The following is a 24097-nucleotide window of genomic DNA, read 5'->3' as shown; positions in this document are numbered from 1 at the left end:
CATCGCTGTGACTGTCTGCCAGGCTTCATCCGGGTGGACGAGTACTCCTGCACCGGTACGTGAATCATCAGGTTCTACTACACAACTGTCACACACACACACACACAGGAAGGACACACTCTGAGTTCTCACCTCAACATATTCATCTAGAGGGAAGGTTGTTTAGATAAGGACGTATTAAGATCTCTAGATACATTAAATCTGATGATTTGTGTATTTGGAGGAATGTGTCACTGTGTTGCCTTGTTCATAAAATTCTGGAGAATTCATGAAACTGTTGGATCTGGACTAACTCTGGAGTTTTCCTCTCACTCACTCTCAAAGTCAATCGTTAATATCAAACATGATTCATATTGACCATTCCATATTTGGGAGATTCCCCACATTAAGATTATTGCCCTGTCCCAGTTCACCAGTTCACCACTAGGCCCTGCCTCCTTGTGTTGTCCCATTTCTCTATGTGATGGAGGGGTAGTGGCCATGTAGCCTTTCAAACACCCCTTCAACAGTAGTGTATTCAGGACCCCCCCCCCCCCCCCCCCCCCCTCCAAAAAAAACAAAATGGTAGACGGAAATTCCTAAAATGCTAAGATGCTCATAAACGTAAATCTGCCAGAAAACATAGATCCAGTGGAATATCTTATTTTTAATCCCGTAGCAAATGAACATGTGATTGAATCACTTCAGGAAAAATCTATATTCACGTCGTCAAAACAAGAAAGTAAACATTCTGAGTGAGAGTAACGAGTAACGATCGTTTACCAGATATCAGATCAGAGCTGAGTCGAGATTATCCTGGAAGTTAGAACACGATAAGATGAATGAATGGATGAATGAGCAGATTATTCATTACGTTCTCTGTGTGCAGTGATTCCTAAATGATTCCTAAATGTGCCGGAGGACACAGACCTCCAATCAGCCGCTGCCCTCGTGGCTCCGACGCACAGACTCTGTGCTTTGTCATCAGAAAACCAAAGAGTGCAGACGAGTTAATTCTGAACTGATTGATAGAGAAATAATAAAACCTGCAGCGTCCGTCTTGTGAAAAGATTCAGAGAATCAGCGAGCGGCCGAACAAGAGCCAGTGATTGCAGCCATTCATCTTTTTGTTAATATTTTGTCTCTCATAAGTATATCCTGATGAAGAGGATCCTGTTTCCTCTTCGTCCCTGAACCTCCTCACAGCTGAATACACAGAATCTTAGTTTTACAACCTGCTGCACATCTTCTGTCCTCGTTCATCTCTGTGGACGTGAAGCTGTTTCTCACCGTGAGATTCTGTGACACCTGTTTTGGCGAAGCTGGAGTTTTTCCTCCCTCTCTCTCTCTCTAAAGGGGTTAAAGGCAGCATGTTCTCTCAAGGGGGGGGGGGCTTGGTTTCTGGGGAGTGAAAGTGTTCTTTAATTAGCTCGGAGTTGGCAGCCACTCAGGGACGGGGATCCGTGGACAATCAATCTCTCCTGCAGCTTGTAAACTGCCCTGGCTGCCGACTGGAAGCTCGAGGAGCGCTCCCCACGTCTGCCGGGAGAGATAAATCCTCCCTGCGTCTCCGCTCCTCCTCCTCGCTCCTCCTTCTCCTCCTTCGCCTCCTTCGCCTCCTTCGCCTCCTTCGGCTCCTTCCCGCCGCTCGAATGCTAAACCGGCGACTGCTCATATTTCACCACGTTAACATGATTGCCCATTAGCTCCTGTAATTGCTGCGTCTCTATTGTTATTCTTTATTGTGTCTGCGGATCGGGGGGAAAGGCTATTTATTTATTTTTTTGTTCGGTAATTGCATTGTTGTCTTTGCGTTAAACGGAAACACACACGCAGACGCCGCGGAAAAAAAACGTTTTGTGATTAAACAAAGAAATGTGGGAGATCTGTGAGGAGTCGATGAAGCAGGCGGCTGAGGGAACGTCTGCTCAGGGGCGCTGGTGCCTGTTTGGGGGGGGGGGGGGGAATAAATGGCACATTAATGTTCCGTGTGCAGTGTCACAGATTTAGCGTCTGCGGTGTCAGATATTGACTTTCCTGACACCGGCTCCTCAAACGTGACAATCAAGCGGAAATGACATAAAACAAACATTACAGCGTTTTTATTACACACCTCATGCATGTGTGTGTGTGTGTGTGTCTGTGTGTGTGTGTGTCTCTGTAGACGTCAGGCTGCTTCATCCTCCCACACACACCGAGCCTGACATCACCGCAGGCACCACACAGTCTACTCTCAATATTACAATGTGAGCAGCTCCTTCCTCTGAGGAGTAAAATGTCACCCGCAGCATGTTGACACGACTCCTGGTGTCTCTTCTCCTTCTCTGGACTGAGCCTCATCGCTCCTCGCTGCCCGGGGGTGGAGCAGCTCGGGGGGGGGGGGGGACAGGGGAGGAGAGATGGAGTGGAGAGGAGGTGGAGGAGGAGGAGGAGGAGAAGTGAGGTTTTGTGACATGGAGCTGAGCTGTTGGTTTTTCTTCAGTGGAAAACTGACCTACCTTGGATTTACTGTATTTTTTTTAAAACATATTCTTATAGACAAACCATAAACTGTAAATAAAGATGGACGACATGACAGCTCCTTCAAAAGTGAAGGCAAATCAGCAGTACAGGGCATAAACTGCACCTCCTCCATGTAAACAGATGGGACGTGGGACAAACTTATAAAAGTACATATTTATTTATTAGTTAATATTAAAACAGGGTTAAACGTCGGACTCGCGATTGGTCGAGTGCTGGTAAAGGTGAGACCTCGATACTGCTCATGAGGCAGAGAGGTTAACCAGCTGATCGTGGGTTCGATCCCCAGTCGGAATTCCAAAGTGTCCTTCGGCAAGATACTGAACCCAAACCCTGATGACTGAACGGGACTCTGAGAAAAATTGACAAGTAAATACAGTTGGTTTACCATTAACCAAATATAATAAATAAAGTACAAGGCGTTGGCATCTATACCATAGTTTAGTTTCATTTTTGTACAGCAGGAGGAGGTGGAGATGAGTCGTCCATCTTTATTTATAGTAAATCATTTAGATTCTGTCAGTTTGTTGTTCACAGCTCAGATTGAAGGTGTTTTCAGAAAAAGCCTCAAACCTGCGACTGCTGTCTGCTCCCTGTCAATCAAAGGACGTTTCATTATGAAGACCCTTTATGATGAAACGTCTTCTGACTGACAGACGGACTCAGAGTTTTGAGAGATGAAATCGTGTCAGGCCACAGGGTGAGTGCACGTCGGGGGGGACAAAAGGATAAAACAGATCAGAAGTTCTATTTAAAGACGGATCTGAGAGTCGCCGAGTTGTGGATGATGTCACCGTTCACCCTGGTCTCCTCTGTGGGAGTTCTTCACGATCCATGACTTCACCCTCTGTTGTTCTGAGACTCCCATGGTGCACTTGTCTCTGGCTTTCTGCTGGACTGAGAGTTGTGAGGTCACTTCCTTCCTCTGCTCTCCGTCCTGTAAGTGAACTCCATGAGGTCTCGGCTCTGCAGGGGAACCGGACGCCTCATCTGTCAGGAGCTGGAGCTTTTCACCTCCTGTGAACTCGCAGAACAGCCACTGGGTTCGAGAGCTGCAGATATTATCAACAACAATAAACTCTTCCATCATATATCGTTGATATTAGTCTCTGGCTTTTCTTTGTTGACTCTGCTGCCTTCTCAATGGACGTATTTATCTTCTGTGCTCATCCCACTGATCGATACCTGCCTTCACTATCTCTCTACCTACAAGCCACTCGAGCTCAGACTGAATGAAAGCAGCTGCTGTTTAATTTAAAGCATCAGACGCCACGTGGATTCTCCAGAGTTGTAGCATTGGGAGGTAAAAAAAAAAGACACATCACGTGTTTAATAAAAATGTAATCAAATCCAAAATTCCAATTATGCATGTAATGAATGTGGAGCTCAGGTGTGACGAGCCTGGCAACCTTCCCCGTGTACGTTAAACGCTTTCAAAATGGAGGTCACGCCGCTGTCAGGCTGGCTCAGCACCAGCCAATTTAATAAGCCCATCAAACCCAGTTAGCAGAAGGAGGCAAGATAAGTTTTTTTTCTCTTAGTCCTCATTTCCAAAAACCGAATGTGAGATGCTAATGTTTATATTTAGATTCATCCGTTGAGGTTTGATGTTTCTCCCCACAGCTCGTCCTCCGACTGCAAAACCATCTGGAGTTTCTCTTAGAGCTTCATCTCTTCCCTCGTGCACCCCCCCCCCCCCCCCCACCGACTCGGCAGTGCACGTGGAGACATGTGGGATGATAACGCTCCGTGGCGGTGGGATGGATGTTTTTACCGCCAGAGCACATTAATGGAAACATGCTTTCATTAATGTGAACTGCAACCTAAGCATCTTTATTGCCGTGAGCTGTGTATTTCATGGGGTCGTAAATGAATTGCATTACATCCCCCCCCCCCCTCCCCCCCAGTGCCAGCACATACAAAGGATATGAACTGGCTGCTGCGGACTCTGTAAAAAAAAAAAAAACTCACAGGCCACCGAAGGAAGCAGCTGTAATTTATGATGTAAATGAAAATATTTGCGGCATAATGAGAAGCACTTGTTTTAAAGTGCCAGGTCTTTAATGCACACACACACACACACACACACACACACACACACACGCACACACACACGCACACAAACACACGTGCTCCCTCAGCAGTTCTGCTTTCATTCTCTTCTGGTGCCATGTTTTTTTTTTTTCCTGCTTCTTTGGCTCCTTTTCATAACAAATTCGGCAAAATTAATTAGAAACAATAAACAGATGCAGATGTAAAGAAACTGTAAAAGTTCATATTATCGCTGCCGTTGGGTTTGAACGGTTGTTTTGATGCCAAGGTGAACGAGTCACATGGTGCAGCACGTTGGGAAAACTGCTCTGAGTGAATGTTGTTTCAAAATGAAAAAAAAGCCAGAAGAGGTGAACTTGTAAATTATGATGTTTCCTTTGGAATAGAGTCTGGGGAATGACCTGTTATGACATCATGGATCACGTGATTAATACATGTGACAGAGGTTTGCTCATATCAAACCATAGATGAACGCCCGTCTCCTCAATGTTAGCGGATGGGACATCGACCAGGTCTCAAAAGATCATTTCTGTCATTTGAGGTCGTTCCTCCTAAACTGATAAATGTCAGTTTGGTTTAAATTTGTTATTTGATTCCATAAAAGCGAGAATCCAAGATATGTTGGCTTCATATCTGGACAGTGGCAGGAAGGGAGGACTCGTCGTCCATCTTTGTTTATATTCTGTGTTTCTGTATCTTTATCTTCTCAGTGTCTTCTCACCATCATTACTCTGAGATAGAAATAGCTGAAGCCTGTATCCTGGAGATTATGTTATTTATTTATTTACACCAGATTTTTAAAGAAATATAATTGTGACCAGCTCATATTTTCTATTATTATAATAAGCAAAATGTAGATGATTTATTTTTTTGGCAAGTAGGATGCATGGAATGAATTGAACATGCATAGGTTGGAAGATCTGGTTTAATACGGGAACAACTTTAAAATTTAGACAAAACCACAAACTTTAACCAAATCCCACTAAACCTGCCTCCTCCTGGAAGCCCTGCACCCATTCATTAATTCATTCATTCATTCATTCATCATTCATTCACAAATCCAGCCAGTATTTAGTTTGCCACCAGATCATAACTCGGAAAAAACATTTAGTCCTAAATGTAATTTCCAGGAAGCAGGGCGGTAAAGTGATTACAGGACTTTGCATTCATCACTTCTGTTATTGCTCCACAGCCTCTGTGTGTTTAAACTGGTTTTCATTAACGTCTTTACACGGAGAGAATGTGTCAACGTTGTGTTTACAGCTTGTTTCCTCTGCTCCTAAGTGGCCGAGTCGTCTGTGAGTGGAAGTACAGGTTCTGGTTGTAGGTGGAGGGAACATGAACTAAAAGCAAAACCCTCTTTAGAATAAATGAAACAGTAGAAATAAGAATATCCAAAACACACGCACCACATTCTTGGGATTTAATTCGACAAGGGGTATAAATTATGATAAGAGGAAATAAAAGTAAATCTGCTTTGAGAACAAAGTCACCAGAAGACACAAAGGTTCCTAATTCCTCTCTGCCCCGTCCAATTAGCCCTGTAAGCTCTGTTTTGTCTCCGTGAAATCTTAATAAAATCTTTTTCCTCTCTGAACGCGGTCGTGTTGCAGAGCAGCTGCGTGAGATGGAATTAATCGACCTCCGGGTCAAAAGAAAAACGTTTCTCCAGCTCCAGGTGAATCGCGGCAGGAAAATCTGAAATATTCATCCGACTAATTTCATGGGAATCCGTGTCCTCCGGGCTGAATGCTCAATATTTCCCCCCAGTGACATAAGGCAGATCTGTGTCGGGTGCGCATCGTGTCAAGGTGACCAGCAGGAGGCGAGCATGACGACTTTGGCATAAAGTACTATATAGATTCAAGGGGGAGAAACCCTTGAAAAATCCTGGCGCGCTCTGTACTTTTCTTTTTACGGCCCTGTCACTGCTCATTAGGTTTCACATTAGGTGATGTGTTCTGTTTGACTTTATTGAACGAGACAACGGCAGGTGCTTGAGCGGCGAGGACGCGTTTTAGATTTTCACTATGCAAAGTTAAAGTGAACCACGAGGTGTTGGTTTGACTCCATAAGATTCATGCTCACACACTCAGGGTCGTTGTTTCAGGCGAAGTTTCAGAGATCGACTTGAAAAATACAAAGATTTGTGAAGTGAAACATGAACAGAAGATGTGAGGAGACGTTAAAACTGGAGTGTTTACTTCAGGAGGAGAGAAGGTCGGTTTTAAAGATGCTATTCAGTCGGCTGATGAGTCGATTAACACCGAGTTATTTATTTATCACAACACAGGTGTTATTAAGGCAAAATGCATCAAAGGTGATATTAAATGATAAAAAAAATGGCCGACGTCTTCTTACGGATGAAATATTCAATAACTCCTCTTTAAAATATCTAAAAAAAAATAGACCAATGTAATATATTGTGTTGACATGTGTACTTACATCATATCCAGTTTACCTGTGACTTTGTCAGTCTCTGATTTAACTTCTAACAACTTATTTTCGACTTGTTACGACCATTTTCCCCTGAGTCGTGTCAGATTAAATTTTTCATCGGCAATGAAGGTGAAGACAACAACTCCCATGATCCAACGCTATTTCATGATGTCATCAGACTAGGTCATTTGTTATTGCTTCGATTGAGAGACCCCCTAGTATCAGAAATGTCAGGTTGTATTCACAAAAATGTATGTTTACAAAGATTGCATGGGTCAATTAGAATGTTGGTACAGATCTGGACCAAGGAGCAGATCCAGGATTGTTTATTAACTTTCATTGAACATCGTGAGATATCGAGGTTGTTTGGACATTTTACTTTGTTTGTTACTCTGCTATTATTTCTCTCTTAGACCCAATGAAAGATTGAAATTTGCCTTTTTTTTCCAAACCTGACAAAATACTGTATTCGTTATCTTCTTGTCTGCAGAATGGAGAAAGTGTTTTTATCAGACCTGACTTACATTTACTGGAAAAGGTCTTAATCATTCGTTGGTCCTGTTAAGAATTAGTGAGTTTTCTCAACAGTCAGATCTCTGAGCCCCGGCTGTGTCTAATAACAGCCATTAGTGAAGGGGACTTTGATTGTGTTACACTAATTACAGTCCCGGTTATGCCTTTTTCTTTTTTAACATAATGATTATCCCCTTGTGACACATGCTCAAACACATTTAATGCACTTCAGAAAGGTTATTAATTATTAGCTCCTTCCTCCACACTTCAACTCAGAAGTTAAGTTGGATTTCAAACAGGGTCAGAGCTGCTCGAGTTACAGCATCAGCACATTTCATTTCACTTCTATAAATATTTTAGGTGTTTATTTTTCTGTCAAGTGACAAGATCGTCAGCGTGAAGAGTAATAAGAGGTTTCCAAGGATTGGATTAGTTTATTTTTAAAAGAAATACTAGAGTAAAGAGTATGTCATAATAGTGATAGAATACTTACTACCAATACTTTTAAAACACTATAAAACTCTCCAGAAAGTCAGTAATTAACTTTCTCTTTGATATGTACTTTATACATAAGAGTGAAAGAACTCAGACCCTTTTTTTTAGTGGAAGTACTAATACCATCATATAAAACTACTACCAATTCACAATCCTACTTTAAATTGCATTCATTTAATCAGCAAAATGTACTTTGTGTCAATACTAATTTATTCTGCAGTGAGAAAGGTCTTATAATATTTTGATATTATTTCATTATTACAATTATAATAATTAAGCTTTTTGAGGTCACACTAGTTTTATCTATAAATACAGTTAAAGTAGTCAGGTAATGGAAAATATGTTTGTAACTCTTGTTGACTCTTCAGAGATTTTACATGTTGATTATAATATACAATATTTATGTAGTTATTCTGTGGTGGAACATCTTCATCTGTAAAGGAACCACAGATGCTGTCATATGAATTATTGAGATGTAGAGTTGAAATAAACAAAATCAAATCAGTCTGACCTTCAGGGAAGTGCAATCATCTCACTTCTAAATTCAAAGATCCAGGTTTTTATTTTTTGGTCTAGAGCAAATAGATTATTATTTTTTTCATGGGGATCAATGAATTATTCCCTGGGAAATATCTTTGTAATTCCTGTTGACTCTTCAGAGATTTTACATGTTGATATTAATATATAATATTTATATATTTAGTCTGTGGTGAAACATCTTCATCTGTAAAGGAACCACAGATGCTGTCATATGAATTATTGAGATGTGGAGTTGAGGTGGAACATATCAAATCACACTGACCTTCAGGGAAGTGCACACATCTCAGCTGAGGCAGTCCCGTTATGAAACCACCTCCAAATTCAGTGGATCCAGGTTTTTACTGTTGGTCTGCACCAAATAGATTTTATTTTGTATTATTCCCTGGGAAATATTTCAATATTCCAAGTTTTGTGGAAATCTGTTCAGTAGTTTTTACATAATCCTGCCGAAAAACCAACAAATAAACAAACCTTAAAATACTCAAAAATTCAGTAAATGTACTTTTTTTTTGCACCCGCGCTTCCTCCTGTCATATTAATTATGTGTTTAAATTAAGAAGCTCATTTTACAGGCGCCGTGTTACAAAATCTCAGCGTGAAGCGACACAAATCATCAGCTCGAGGCCGATAAGGCAAACGGTTCATGTTTGGACCCGAGCGGAGGAGTCGATGTGTGACCTGAGGCTTCGTGTCTCCGTCTCACTCGTGTTCAGACCCGACGCTGAGTCGCTCTTTTTCATAATTCACTAATTAGACCAGAACCTGGTGAAGTGAGCTCCGACCCGGTGTCAGCTGTTCTCTCCAGGAACATCACCGCGCTCACGACCGTCGGTGTAATAACTTCCCAGTGACACCACCGTTCATCACTGGGTCTGGTTACTGTATTACGCAGGGAGAGAATTCCCCCCTCGGATATTCTAACTGGTAGATCTTATCAATCTCTAATGGTTGAAACAGCCCATTCATTATTCTGGGAGACCTGTTATTTTTCAGTCCACCCACCAAGCGACAGCTGCTGCCATGGATTTCTGAAGCCAGTGTGGCAGTGCGTTGGAATCGAGTCCATTAGCTGCTGGGTTTATGTGACAATAAAGTTTCAATAGAAATACAGAAGCCTTTAACCCCTTACTGCCTGAATTAATTTCCAATTATATAAAAAAGATATGATTGGTGTTTTTGGCCTGTCGTACAGATGCTAAATTAAGTGGAGATTGTTGATTTCAATATAGCATATACAATAGATATAAATTTAGGTATGAGGCAAATTAGCGACATTAGGCATAATGGGGCATAACCTTAATTTAACACATTTTGGTATGTAGATTATTATAATGATGCTGCTTTTGATTGAAATTGAATAACAACATATGTTTTCTGTACAATCATTGCTGTTCCATCATAACAGTATTTCAAATACAGCTTAATACCTCAAAATAACTTTGCTACACAGTCTAAAGGGGCTAGTATGTACTTTCCACTCCGACCACTAGATGGCGGCAGAGTGCTTCCAATACCTTCCTTGGTATGTGTAGTATTTGCACCATCAGGCACAGTCGTCACCTCGGCGGCATTAAGAGCGGAATGGGGTTTGAGGCAAATTGGCGACATTTGTCTACAAGGGGCTAAATATAATATTACAGCTGCATAACACCTGGTGGCAACACGAGAGGATTCTAACTCTTAGCCGAATCATGTTGTTTTAGAAACCATGGCAGATTTAACTGATTCTTAATGTTCAAATCGTCCCAAAGTACAAACTAGATCATTAGACCTGGACGGAGGAGATTCCAGAGACTTGAGATCTCACAAAAATAAAACATGTAGGAAGATTAACGTCGTCAGATTGTGTCTAAAAAAAAAACACAACAAAAATGTATGACATCACGGCTGAGTTGGTTGAAGAAGCTTTGCACTGATATGTTTTTTTTCCTCTTTCTTTATTTGTGCAGTAATGAAGAGCAAAGAAACAAGATCAAGTGTGACAGTCATACAAATAATTTAAAACATCTGCACATTAATAATAAAAAAACATCTGTATTTGCTGAAGAGAGATGGACACACAGGGTAGAGAAATGTCCATCCATCCATCCATTGAAGACCCCCCCCCCAGCCGGAACCTTCTTCCAGGGCCGACCCCAGCCTCACCACACAACATGACTGTTCTCTGCTCATTGATTTCAGTTTTCATATTGATCATAAAAGGCCAGCCCGGTCCTGCACCTCCCCTCTCCTCTGGACGGGGCTTTTATTGAATGAGTGAGGAGCTGTCAGGTGCTCTGACACCAGCATTGTGCTCGTTCTGAAGTGCAGGGACCAAAGGCGTCTTTGATGGACTGGAGCTGCCGGCTGCGGGTCGGGGGGGGGGGGGGGGGGGAGCTCTGTGCGGTGCATTGAACCGGTGATTGTTACCTGTGCCGAGCTGCAGTGGATCTGAGGCTTTACAGCAGCTGTGTAGCAAAGAGAACATCATATACACTGCTGCACCTGAACACCACACACTGCACCAGCACAGCACCGGGGTGTTGTTAGAGGAGATTTATCGCTTATTGAGCTTTTGCTTCTTTTCCACTTATTCACTATCCATCGATTCGGCCTCTAAATCTCTGTGTTTATGTTTCTCTGACATTAAACAGAATTAATAAGCAGGCGAGGCCGTCAGCGTTTTAATTGTGTGTCTCTCTCCTCGTTCAGCTCGCGGCCATTAGCACACTGAATAGTTAATGATGTAAACCTGTCTCTTGTACTGTACAGTTAATACAGTGGTGTGTACCTGTTCCATCTCTTCTCATAAACTCTCCAGTGTCCCAGCAGCTCTGTTGACGTTCACCTCCACTTTATAGTTCAACACAGGGAGGAAATCCAGAGCAAGAGAAAAAGCTAAATAATTTCTCCCTCTTGCTTCGGGGGCTCCGTGAGCACCGCTCATTAATTAAGGGGGAATGCATTAGTCATGACTCCCACCAACGCTTCTGCATATTAATGAGCAGTGTGTTGCAGTGAGTGTGCACCTTCGGAGCGGAGGCAGCCTCGGGGCCACGTCCTGGACTTAAAGAAACAGTTCACGGTTCGATTCTAAAGATACTCCAGCGATGCAGCTGCACAATCGAAGGTTGTGTTGTTTGCAATCAACTTAAATCCTGTTTGATTCTAATTGGTCTGCGTCGTTAAGTCCAATCGAGTCCTATCGAAAAACATGCTGCCAAAAATCTGTTCCTCTCATGTTCGCGAGCGGCAGAGATCCACGATCAGATAATTGTTGTGATGACGCTTTATTTAAAAAACACGTATGAATCTAATTTTCACTAATGGCTCATTACCACTGCACCTCGGGTCGACTGCAGATCAGCCTCATTAGGACCTTTAGCTGTGAGGCCCATTAGTGGAACGTGTAGTGGGTGATGTCACGTGAACGTAACCCTAACCCTAACCCTAGCCCGAAGAAATCAGTCACTCGTAGATTATTGATAAACTCTCACAAAGGACGTTTATCAGTGGTGGAGACTTATATTTTGACATGTGCCAGAAAACCACAAATACAACTTGTCCCTTTACATTCAATCAAGTGTTAGAGCTAGGCCAACAAAACGATGCAGATATGAAATGAATTAAAATCTCGTTAACAGAAGAATTAAAGGTTGAAATCACCAAATTAAAGGTTCAGCGTGAGGAGTTTAGTGACACCTAGTGGTGAAGTGTTGTGTTGCAGCTGTTCCTGCTCATTGACACCCTGTGTTTCCTTCTTATACTTCAACATTTGTTTATCACCTTAGTTGATAATAATTCTTAGACTGGGAAGTCCGAATGAGACAAACCAGTAAAACAAACCAGCACTTTCTTTCTTAAGGTAACGATTCAGACATCGATCTGTGGAAACATTGATTTTCCCGCAGACCTGCTCATAGAAGTTTATATAAACTATTTACTTTCTTCACTAACTCTGAGTTGCTCTTTTGACTCTTTGGTAAATGCAGAACTTTTCATTCTGCAGGTGAGTCTTTGATATCCAGACGTTTTTCCCGTGTAGCAGTCTGCACCACACACATCAAACTCTTAAAAAAGTAGTTTCACACCCGTGGCGAACATCTGGAAAGTGAAGTGAAAGCTGCACATTAACGGTTACACACTTTCACTCGAGGTGAAGTCACACTTCTTTGTCTGCTGCAGCGATAAACATCATCATCTTCCCTCCAGCCGCCGACTGAGAGGAAAAACCATAAAAGTCAAGTTCATGATACCAGAATACAAAACTCTGACCCGGAGCATCGAGCTGGTGGGTTCCCCTCATGTTAAGTGAGTCAGCACTTCATGAATGAACCCCCCCCCCCCCCCCCCCCCCCACCCACCCCACCACCACTCACCCACTATTCACCTTGCCAGCTTTCCTATAATTAGTCAGTTTAATGGTCGTAGACTTTATATAGTCCATGAAGGACTGTGTAACTACTGCAGGGAGAAATGCCGAAATAGCAAAGACGCCAGGATCCGACCGAGCTGCAGTTCCATGTGTGTGTCCACGCCACCAGTGTGTGTTACCGCTACACAAAGAGCACAAAGGAAAAACGACTCTGCTTCACCCCTGGACAATGAAACTAAAGTATAACTATCAGCAGATCTTTCCCTCGTCTGGTTTTGTGTAGAAGTTCACGTATCACTCTGAGAAAAGAGGCAAAACATCCTCAACTCCAGATGCTCACTTTTCTCATGCTGTCTTCACGATATCAAAGTTCTTCTGTTGGCGCCTATGAGCTGGGGGGGGGGGGGGGTCCTGTAGCTGATGCTGGTTCAGGTCCAACACTTTCCTGCAGGTCTTCATTTTTCCTCTCTCCCCATTTCTCAGTTATTTATTGTGCTTTCAATAATGAAGAAAAGCCCCCAAATATATATATGTTAAAATAAACTATTCCCATCACAGTTCAGGCCCAAGCTTTTCAGAAGCAGCTTGAATGGACAGATATATAAACAGTCAGTTATTGAAATAGTTATAATAGTATTAGAATAGTAGAAAATATTGAGATATTTAGAGCAAGATCAACCTTTTTGAAAAATGTTATATATGTGATTTAATTCAATGATGTCTTGTCTCACTGGTATTTAATCCCTCATCATGAAGGTAACTGATTCAGTTCACCGGCCATGATTCAAACTGTCTCATAAAACACCTCATAACAACTCTGCCAAGTGATGGTTGTTTTAAAAACTAAGATAAGATCAAATGAAATATGATTCGATGAACTTTACTGTCCAGAAGGAAATGTTCCAAACTGAACTGGAGTCACTTGTTAGCTATCTTCTCATCAGCAGCAGAGGGGCCATCTCATGCACACAGCTCTTCTGACTGTACACACCCCCCCCCCCCCCCCCCCGTGTCTCCCCCTCAGAACATGACGAGTGCGCCAGCAGCCAGAGTTCCTGCGACGTGAACGCCATCTGCACCAACACCATCCGAGGACACCTGTGCACCTGCAAGCCGGGCTACGTGGGCAACGGCACCATCTGCAGAGGTAAGCCCCTGTAAGCCCGGGTTACGGCCCTGGAGGGTTGACAGGGACCCAGCCCCCCCCCCCACACACACACACATCCCGACCGGGGCTGGATCTCTGTTGCTCCGTATCACCACGGTTCACTCCGCCTTCACATCCCCTGAACCAGGCAGCAGCTGCCTCACAGATAATGAACATTAATTCTGCACCAGTTCCAGCGCCTCTCGCTCACTGGGCACCTCCACGGAGAAATATGTTTGTGTTGCTGCTGCACTGGTCTCGGCTTTGTGCACTTACAGCTTTACTCGCAGCGAAGGCAGAAAGAAAAACATGACAGCAGCAGAACAGGCTGATGTCTGACCCCACTTCAAATAGAATTCCACCGAGAGACAAATGTCAGAGTGTAGTTTTGCCGGGAGAGAGAGACGACCTGTGGCTGGAAAACCACCGGGCAGAAAACCACAGACCTCAGGAGACACAGTCAGGATGTTAAATAGTTTTTACTGTACTTTTAAAGCTGTATTTAGCAATTTGCTGTATTACAGGCGGTGGTGTAACTTTGTTTAATAGCATCTACAGTTATACATAGGTTTCTCTACGTCAGCCAATTTCTTTGCTTTAGACAAGTTCAGAATCAGAATCAGAATCAGAATTCTTTTTATTGCCATGTATATTTGCACATACAGGAAATTGCCTTGGTGTGGTTGGTGCACTTTACAAACAACAAATTACAACAAACAACAAATTTGCTTGTTTTGGTGCCTTTGTGGACTTATATATGCTATAGGTTATTAAAATATACAATAAAACGTGTAGAAGATTGTTTTTTTGGCTTGTGTCTATTGGACGGAAGTTAACTTGATTTTCTTAGTTTCACTTTGTGTGTGAAGAAGTTTACAAATATATATTCAAATTTATCTAACACAATTCAGAGTAACACTTCCTCCGAGGTCTGCAAATTACAGAGATTGAATTAAATCAATCCATTCTGCCGCTTCCAGACAAAACTGAATAACATGAAGGGCCCTGAAACAAGGTCTGTAGTTATCCTGATGGCTTTTCTTTTATTTGACGACTTTCTGATTGACTCAAGAGTTTAAAACATAGACTGTGTCGGACTTTAATTTACTTTATGTAAATGTCGTTTTGGATGGAAATCGTGTTTAAAAGCAGTTTGCTGCAGTTGCAACGTCAGCTTCAATAATTCAATATTTGTACGACTCTTACTCCTGGATTTCACAGTTTTGACTTTGCCCTGTTTGTCTGAACCACGTCTGGTATTTGAAAGTTTTTAATATTCTGCTGGAAACGTTCAGCACCGACACTTACTGCCTGTTTTCATTAGCCCATCAACAATCAATACAAATGTGTTGGCTTTGGGCCAGAACCGACCATTTTTATCGCTCTGCCAATTCAGAAATGGCATTTTTAATAAACTCTGTGAGCCCAACAGCAGTCAATGGTTTTCATGGGAGTGAGTTACTGGGTTTTTACGATAGCACAATGATTTCCTGTTCGTGGAGCTGCACTGTTCTCACCGTGCTTAACAACTCTTCTATCGAACCGCACAACGAAATGAGAATGAAAAAACACTAAACAATATTTATGGTTTTTTCTTTCCCAGTTTACATGGGAAGTAAATTGTGAGCATGCAGGGGCTTGTTGGTCTCTCAGTTACACACCTGTAATGTGAGTGGATATTTGTGTAGCCTGTGCCCCCCGGACGCTCTGAGGTGTGTGTGTGTGTGTGTGTGTGTGTTCATGTACACGGTGACCTCGGGTTATAGGCTCTCACCGTGCACGTGTCCACTCGACCATGAGCTGCGTGAACCTATTTTTAACTGTACATTTGCTCTGAAGGCTCCCGCAGTGGGACGGTGGCTGCAGGTTCAGGGCAGATGAGACAGGACAGTCAGTTCAGGCCCGTGTGGAGGGGGGGGGGGGGGTGCAGAGAGAGAGAGAGAGAGAGAGAGAGAGAGAGAGAGAGAGAGAGAGAGAGCGAGAGAGTGCCCTCCACGTCAGGTCTGTGAGAAGACGGCCTCTGCTCTACAGGAGGTGCTTTGTCAGCAGAGATTGATTCATAATATTATATATGTTTTATATATATATATATATATATATATATATATATATATATATATATATATTTGGATCAGGGGGAAATACGGACGGATGTTGTATTGAATTGTTAAATAACTTGCTTAAAGAAAGAATAATAATGTTCATGGTGCCATTTAGCTAAAGGCCGTGGATGTCATATATGGGGAAGAACATGTGTTTTTGAAGCATATTGAGTATTTGAAAGTCAATCGTCAAGTTTTATCTACAACCTCCACCGAGGAGCTTATGATATATCTGTCAATCTGTTGGTACTCTAACAATTCCAGCTGAAACCATAAGGTTTGACTGTCTGTGTGGTCAGTAACAACTTTATGAACTATAACTTAAGTTCCTGCACAGAACTGTACGATGCAGTAATGGAGCAAAAAAACAAGTTATATTGAGAAGTGTCAAAAATGGGGACTCACACTTTGTCTACTGACGGCAGTATTATTAAGCTGAATTTTGATACTGATATAGAAATGATTCTTTTACCTCTGCCTAAGAGGATGTGTTAGTTGACAAAAACTACTGAACAGATTTTGGAGGAAACTTTGGCCAAGAGAGAATCCATTAAATGTTGATCTAGATTTAGAGTTTTAAATATTCACCTTTAGCCAATTTCTGGATCTTGATGAAACTAATCAGACCCATTGAGGGGACAGACGTCTATGATGCAGATCCAAATAAAACTCTAATGGGTTTAACTATGGTGTCTGTTGGCCGAGCTCTGTGCTCCACTGTCGATCATTCTTCAGACTTTTATTCGTCTTTACGTCTTCTCTCCAGAAGATGATAAATCAACAAGAAGCGCAGGAATCAATCAAACTGACTCAGATCAGAAAGTCTATTTTTTCTCGCACAGCTTCACCTAAATCATCTTGTTCTTGTTCTGTAAATAAAAAAGATCCCGTGAGAATCTCCTTCATGTTATTCTCATCACTCTGTGCTTATGCCTGGCTCCCGGCCAGCGGATGATAAGAGAACCATTAAGCTTAATCAGGCCTTGATTTTCATAACTACTTCAGCACCGTCTTTATTAGATTGAGGCAAAATATGTTGCATCATGGGATATTAGGCACAGTGAGGACAAGATGTCAGCGTGCAACAGGTCACCCCCTGAAATCAACTGATGGCTGAACTTTGAGCCTCTTCTGAGACACGTCTGATCATCTTTCAATTTCTTTAACGGAGGTCGAAGTGAAACACGGAGGATTCTGACCCGGCGGCCGCGTTCCACCGGGTTCTCTCACTCGTTAACTCGTGTTCTGGATCTGCACAGCTGCTCGTGAGCGTGCCGACTAGTAATGTTGTAATTAGACGGACAGGACGGGGGAAAGCATGTCGGACATACCAATTATTAGCGAGGGGGAAAGCGTGTCATGTTCTAATGCAGGTGCACGTGTGGGTGGTGGAGGGTTAATGCGTGACAGTAGATGGTAGATAGAGGAGAGAGGCAGAAAATGACGGAGGAAGGAAAAATAAGAAGTTCTGTGCAGACGTCAGGATGGACGGCAGGTGGGACTCAGATCTAAAGAGAGAGAGAGAGAGAGAGAGAGAGAGAGAGAGAGAGAGATCGATGCAATTTGCAAAGTGGCGTCTGCACTCTGCACAATGTGGGGCTTTGTGTTTTCTCCAGGGCTCAGACATGCAGACAGAACACAACTCGACTGAAGTGCTGCTTCCTCTTTCTTTATCATGCACGATGTCAACAGTCCCTCACTGACTGCAGCGGGTCGGTCTGATCCGTGTCTGGATGCAACAAGGTTTCCCTCAAACTCAAATAAAATGGAGGTCGGGACAGAAATGGATGGAGAGTGACCGACCAACTGAGGACTTGAACTCATGATACCATTGCCACTGGACAAATCAGCCTTTTGCTACTTAAGAAATCCCAAACTGCACCTCATCCATGAAGCTGCAGCAAATAAAGCTGATCACTCCCTCAAACACCTACACATTGGCCTCAAATATAGTTTAAAATCCACAATTAAAAGTTGAGTGTGCAACATGGAGGGGAAAGAGATTTATTGGCAGAATATAACAAGTCCTAGTGATGTTTTCTACTAGTTTGTTTCATCTAAATTGAAGAAATAGTTGCTTTCCTCACCCTAGAATGGGCCTTTATATTTACATACTTCATATTTTATCATTGCTTGTTTGAAATTTAGCAGGATTACACAAAAACACCCTCAGATCTCCATTAAATGTTGTGAAAGGTGGGTCATGACCCCAACAAGTGCAGATCCAGGTTATCTAGTGAATTGAAGTGTGGTCTCACATGGGGACGGCTTATATCCATCCTTCTATCCTCATTGATTTAAACAAACTATTATCTAAATCATAACTTTATGCTGTGATAATAAGTGAAAATCAGATCTCTGCCCCAAACCATGAAAATCAGCCTCAGCCTGAAAGAACAAACAATACTTGGGCCGACGTGTCGACCTGAGTTTGTCCTTGTTGTGTGTTTCATGTAAATGTGAAGTCTGATCAGCTGATACACACACGGCCTCGTGACAGTGTCACTCCTACTCACCGACTCTTACTTTTTTAATAATGTCATTAAAACTTCCTACATCCCAGCTACCTATGGCCAATTAGTATTATGCGAGAGCAGGTAGTCGGAGGGACCCCCCCCCCCCCCCCCCCCCCCCCTTGAGATCTCATTACTGTGTGATGGCGACAGCGTTGGCCAATCGACCTGCTCCTCCCCTCTCATTCCCCTCATACATCACCGCAGCCCCCTCGGGAATAAGGGAATTAGTGTGAGTGTGAGTGCGGCTCCTCACTCGCTCCCTGCTAATGTTAATAAGTGTGAGTCCACGGCACAATCTGGTTTCTGAGCCAAACCAGTGACAGCGGCTGGTTTCCTGTGGAAGACAATAAAGTTTTTCAAATTCCACTGACGCTCTTGACCTGGTTTCCAAAGAGAGAGAGAGCATCTTATTGGCAGAACTTGACCTTTTTTTGTGGTTTTGCATAGTCAATGACTTTAAAACTCTAAATCTCTCATTTAGATGTTTCTATGTTGCTCTGTGATGAAGAATGGATTCATCCCTCCCTACTCAGCTTGCCTGAGGACCTTCTCTTCTTCATTTGGTGAAAACCTACATGTCCCCGAATGCTTTAAACAACCCTCGTAGAATGAGAATCAACTTTTGGTATTTAGCTGCAAAGTCAGTGAAGGAACTTAAAGGAACAGGAGCCAATGGGATCCAAGTATTTAGACGCTGACCTGACCCAACACGTATTTTAACACGAGAGGGAGCTTGTTCACATATTTGCTGACTACTACTACATTACCTGCGTAGTCCACTAGAGGGCACACTGCAGATCTCAGCTCATACTCAACGTCTGGATTTGTATTCTTTAAATAACAAACAAGGCGACACTGGAGGAGTTGTTGTGTTTTCTTCTGACACCGTGGAAGACAAAGAGATTGCCGCGACATCACAGATGTTATGTGAGGCCCTGAAATCAATGGTATTTTCACAATGGCTGGTGTTGTATAGTGTCACTTTCTGAGGACGCACACAACCGACACACTAAACAGTCACAGGTAACACAACATGTAGTCGAAAGAAAATATATCTTTGACTTAAATTACATTTAAAATACATGAAACAATAGAGCGAAACCAAAGATTGTGACTTTAAAATGTACTGTTGGGCACACAGTATATATTAGAAGCAAATTACTCATGCTAAGGTCATGCTATGGATTCAGTAATGAGAGGATTTGCTTGACACCAGAGAATCACCACCGGGGGTGAACCTATTCGATTTCCGCCAATAGGCCACTGTGACGGGGGTGTAATGTGGCTCCAGTGATATGGACATGGAGAAGTGCTGCTACTGCAGAGCTTCACAGTCTAAGACATCGAGTTAGAACAAATGCAGTCATCTCTGCTTGAGAGCTTTTCCAGTACGAGGTTTCAAACTGGTTAGCTGGTTAGTGCACTCGGTAATCACATAGTGCACTTTCAATTTAACTCCATAGCCGACGTGCACCCAGGAGCTCGAAGCCCCTCCACCCCTCCGCCCCTCCACCCCTCCGCCCCTCCACCCCTCCGCCCGCCGTGGCTGGGATGATTGCTGGGCCACATAAAGAAAGGCCTCCATTTCAAGAGCCCATTTTACTGCTATTGATTGTCTCTGCTGACTGGAAGTGAGAAGAAATGAGGGGTTACGACTCGCTCTGCCTTTTACTTACTCCGTCTTCCTCCTCTTCATCTCACTTTCCCCTCCTTTTGTACTGCAATTCTCTCTGGGGTAGAAGGGGAAGGGGGGGGGGGGGGGGGGGGGGCTACCAGTATGTCATCTCCCTTACAGCACAATAAATGGAACCACAACAGTTCAATCCGAGCGCCACGTGAGATTGTAGATCAACTTTTCTCCCGCTGCCAGCCTAATTGTCAGCAGCCTTTCTGCAGGAGCCTTTGTCGGCGGCGGGATGAGTGAGCTAATCTCGTTAATGGTCCGTTTCATTCCCCCCGCACTGGTTTGTACAGACAAAGGGGGGGGGGGGGGGGGATTTGAGTAGCGGGTCTAAACAGCAGCACAGTGGACAAAGGCGTTGACTCGTGCGTTCTCTCATCCTGCCTATCGGGGCTAATCGCAGAGGAGACGTGTTGCAGCCAGCTCACAGCCGGCAGTGGAACCCAGGCTAATGCATTCTGAGAGATATGAAGGGAAGGGGGGGGGGGTGGTGCTGCAGGGGAGAGGAAAGGAAATGAGAGAGGGAGGTGTTGGATTCATCCTACGTTTCTCCTACAAGTCTGAAGCATTTAATTTGCTGTTTACATAATTATTGCCCCCCCCCCCCCCCTTCATCCCTCCTTGATAGGAGAAGCGTGTTTAGTGGGTTTTTTTTGTGTGTGTGTGTGTGTGTCTGCTGTGTTGTTCTGTGCCACAGGGCAAAGTGTTTTACAACATTTAATTGGGTGAAAACCACAGAATCTGACGCTATGATTAATTGCAAATGTAGAAAAAAAGAAATTGAGCAAGAAAGAAAGAAGGAATGGAGGCAGTGGGGGGTGGGGGGGGGGGGACGCTACTTGTTTTGTGAAGGTTTTACAGCAATTATCATTTGAGGCAATTATTCTTAGTCTGTGTCCCGCTGCTCGATGGAGCTGCTGTGAAGCAAAGAGAGAGAAATCCTCGGTTGTGTTCGGCTCTATCAGATCCACTCCTGAGAAAGTAGCGTGGTGTCCTCATTCCATCGAGTCTGTGCTGATTGCTCCTCCTCAGCGTCAGTGATACACTTCAGTATCACTGACGACTGGGAGAGGATCCTCATTGAGGTACAGGTGAGGTGGCGGGGACATGATAGTAACATGGTAGTACTCCGTTACCTTGGCTGCAAGAGAAAAACTTGGATTTATTAACAGTACGTATATAGAAATATATATAATATAGCTAATCCGAGGAGTAGAATCGAGATAAGGACTAAAGGACAAAGGTCATTTACTCAGTTAAGCTCTTTATCAACTCAATATGGCGTTGTGTAGCTAATGTATTGCGTACTTATATATTTTGTGTACTTATATGTTTACACCAGAAATCAGAGAGAAACCTTTTTTCAGTCCAATAAAGTTGACTGATTTTGACTTGACTTCAAAGCCTAAACTTGTCTTGAGATTTGAAAATTTTGATTTTCCAAATATTAGAAAAATCAAGTAGACCTTACTTTCAATACATCATATTCAGATTTATAATTTCTTATCTTGTTTTATTACTTTAAAGGGTTCACATAAAACAAATTACTATCCTGATTCTGTCCTTGTTTCAGCTTCAAGTCCGAAACTCTTGGTGTTTAGCTCCTCCACCTGCTGATGTCCAGTCTGTTCTGATTGGCCGGCTGAACCAGCTCTTTTGTGATTGGTCAACCGGTTTGTTCTTGTGTCACCGTGCTTCCTGACATGTGGAAAAAATCACGATGTTTACTTTCTTATTATTAGTTTCTCGTGCTGTCGGATTTCTTCTCCGTTCTCTTTGATTCAACACGTAGAAATTAATTTGTAAAATCTAAACTTGAATCATCCTTTAAGAAGTTATCACACCTGAGCAGCTGAAGGAAGCAGCCTCCGCGACTACATTTAAAAAAGAACCCACAAAATCAGCTTTAAAGGACAAACTCATCAAAGTGAACTTCTGGAGACCTTCTCTACTTCCTGTGCATCTTCTGAAGTCTAAACTCTGTGAGACGTTTGACTTGTATTTGAGATTTACACCTTCCTCCACAGACCGGGCACCGGCTCCGGAGCAGCTGCCACTGCTGATAATGGTGCAGGCGGGTTTCCGGAGGTCTTTGGGGAGAGAATGTGAGGAAACGGAGGGAGTGTGTGTGTGTGTGTGTGTGTGTGTGTGTGTGTGTGTGCACCTCCTGCGTGGGTTTAATGGTCTGACAGCTTCTCAGGAGGGACCAGCCGAGTCCACTGAGGCCGGCAGAACATTCTGGTTTAGTTAAATCAACTCTTATCCTCCACATTGGGTCTGGGATGGATCTGGAAAAACAGCGTGTCAGTGTTTTATCAGTGCTTTTGCTGTCTCCCCCCCCCCCCCCCCCCATAGCATGAAGGTGAATGTGAGATAAGAGGAGCTGTGTGGGCGCAGTGAGGTGTCAAACGTTTGCATATGCACCCGAGCAAAGAACTGAACACATGGAAAAACAGCAGGGAAACGTGGATTTATGTGTTTAATAACATGCATTAAAGGTTCCCAGCCTTTTTCACAGAGTCCCAGCTTTAATCGCAGCTATTTGTAATTCTTTGTTACAGCGTCAGGCCTAAGTGCAGAGGTGTGCGGAGAGGGAGGGGATTTTTCAACCTTGCATCTCATCATATGAACATTTCTAGAGGTCTGAAGTGGAGAAAAGTTTAAACCTGTCAAGTCTTTTATAGAAAAGTTGAATTTCCAAAACGTTCAAACCTCTTTTCTTCCCCTTGAACTCGGCTGGAAGCCGTCAGTTAGTGACCATTAGACTGACAGCCAATTAAAGCACTTTCATGTTGGTTTTACCAGTAAGCCCATGATAAGAGTCTGGTGGGAACACATTATCTGTAATGGCCTTCTCCGCGGAGTCAGAGGAGGATTTGAAAAACGGCTTCAGACGAAAAAAGAGCCAGAGAAAGAGATTTGCATCAGTTAATTAAAGGAGTCTTCTTATTTTATTTTTCTTATTTGACAAGAAGTTGAACATTCTGTTGAAAACCTCGGTGTCCTCTGCAGATGTCCCTCCATTGAAACACAACACAGCACCAGATGTTTGTGTCTTTGTGGGATCGTGTCCTTGATGGTGACTTTTAAAATATTCATCACACAACAGTTATTAAACACGATTTAGTGTTTGGTTTTCATGATTTGATTTAATTTCCCGCACCAACACAGGGAAAACAAAACAGTTGGTATTATCTGTAAAGAATGACGGTTTAATAGTTATATTTTCTGTATAAGTATTTCAAGCATTTATTCAGTGGTAAGAAATCATCCCTTAGAAATTATCCAAAGTACTTTAATTTGAACTCAACTCACAATATTCAACCCAAAGTTATGCCCTTCAGCTCATTGGTGATATTTTTCTCTAATTTATATTTTTTTAATATTTAAAGTATGAGCTACTCACATAAGTTTCCAAACAAGATTAAAACCGTTTATTTATTATTGGTTAGCAGAACTTTTGATTTTTAGCTTGGTTCACGTCCCATCCGCTAACATGGAGGAGGCAGGGTTTGTGGCATGTCCTGCACTCAGCCACCAGGGGGCGATCAAGGTGGTTTGTATCTTAACGCTCTCTACACTAAACACTGATGCACTTATCAACAACTGGAAAATGATTCATTAGTTTCTTCTCTTGCATATTTCAAATTAATCAGTCGATTCTACTGTTAAAGTAAATAAAGTAAAGTAAAAACTTTCACTTCTGTGTTTGTTTCCTTAAACAGAAACAAGTGCACAACACGGGAGCATGTGTGAGTT

General features: G+C 42.8%; 1 protein-coding gene across 2 annotated transcripts in view; it reads left to right on the top strand.

Annotated features, from left to right (window-relative positions):
• Positions 1 to 24097, top strand: part of LOC128439165 (protein kinase C-binding protein NELL1) — a 190411-nt gene that overhangs the window by 132054 nt on the left and 34260 nt on the right. For both annotated transcript variants that reach the window (XM_053421910.1, XM_053421911.1), the window contains 2 exons: positions 1 to 55; positions 13917 to 14039. The exon at positions 1 to 55 is cut by the window's left edge and continues 71 nt beyond it. In XM_053421910.1, coding sequence (XP_053277885.1) covers positions 1 to 55; positions 13917 to 14039 — 178 coding nt within the window. The remainder of the gene's footprint in view (positions 56 to 13916; positions 14040 to 24097) is intronic.

Source organism: Pleuronectes platessa, chromosome 1 (assembly GCF_947347685.1).
Source record: "Pleuronectes platessa chromosome 1, fPlePla1.1, whole genome shotgun sequence".
NCBI lineage: Eukaryota > Metazoa > Chordata > Actinopteri > Pleuronectiformes > Pleuronectidae > Pleuronectes > Pleuronectes platessa.
The sequence above is the reverse complement of the archived record's forward strand: the minus strand, read 5'-3'. Positions and strand labels throughout refer to the sequence as shown.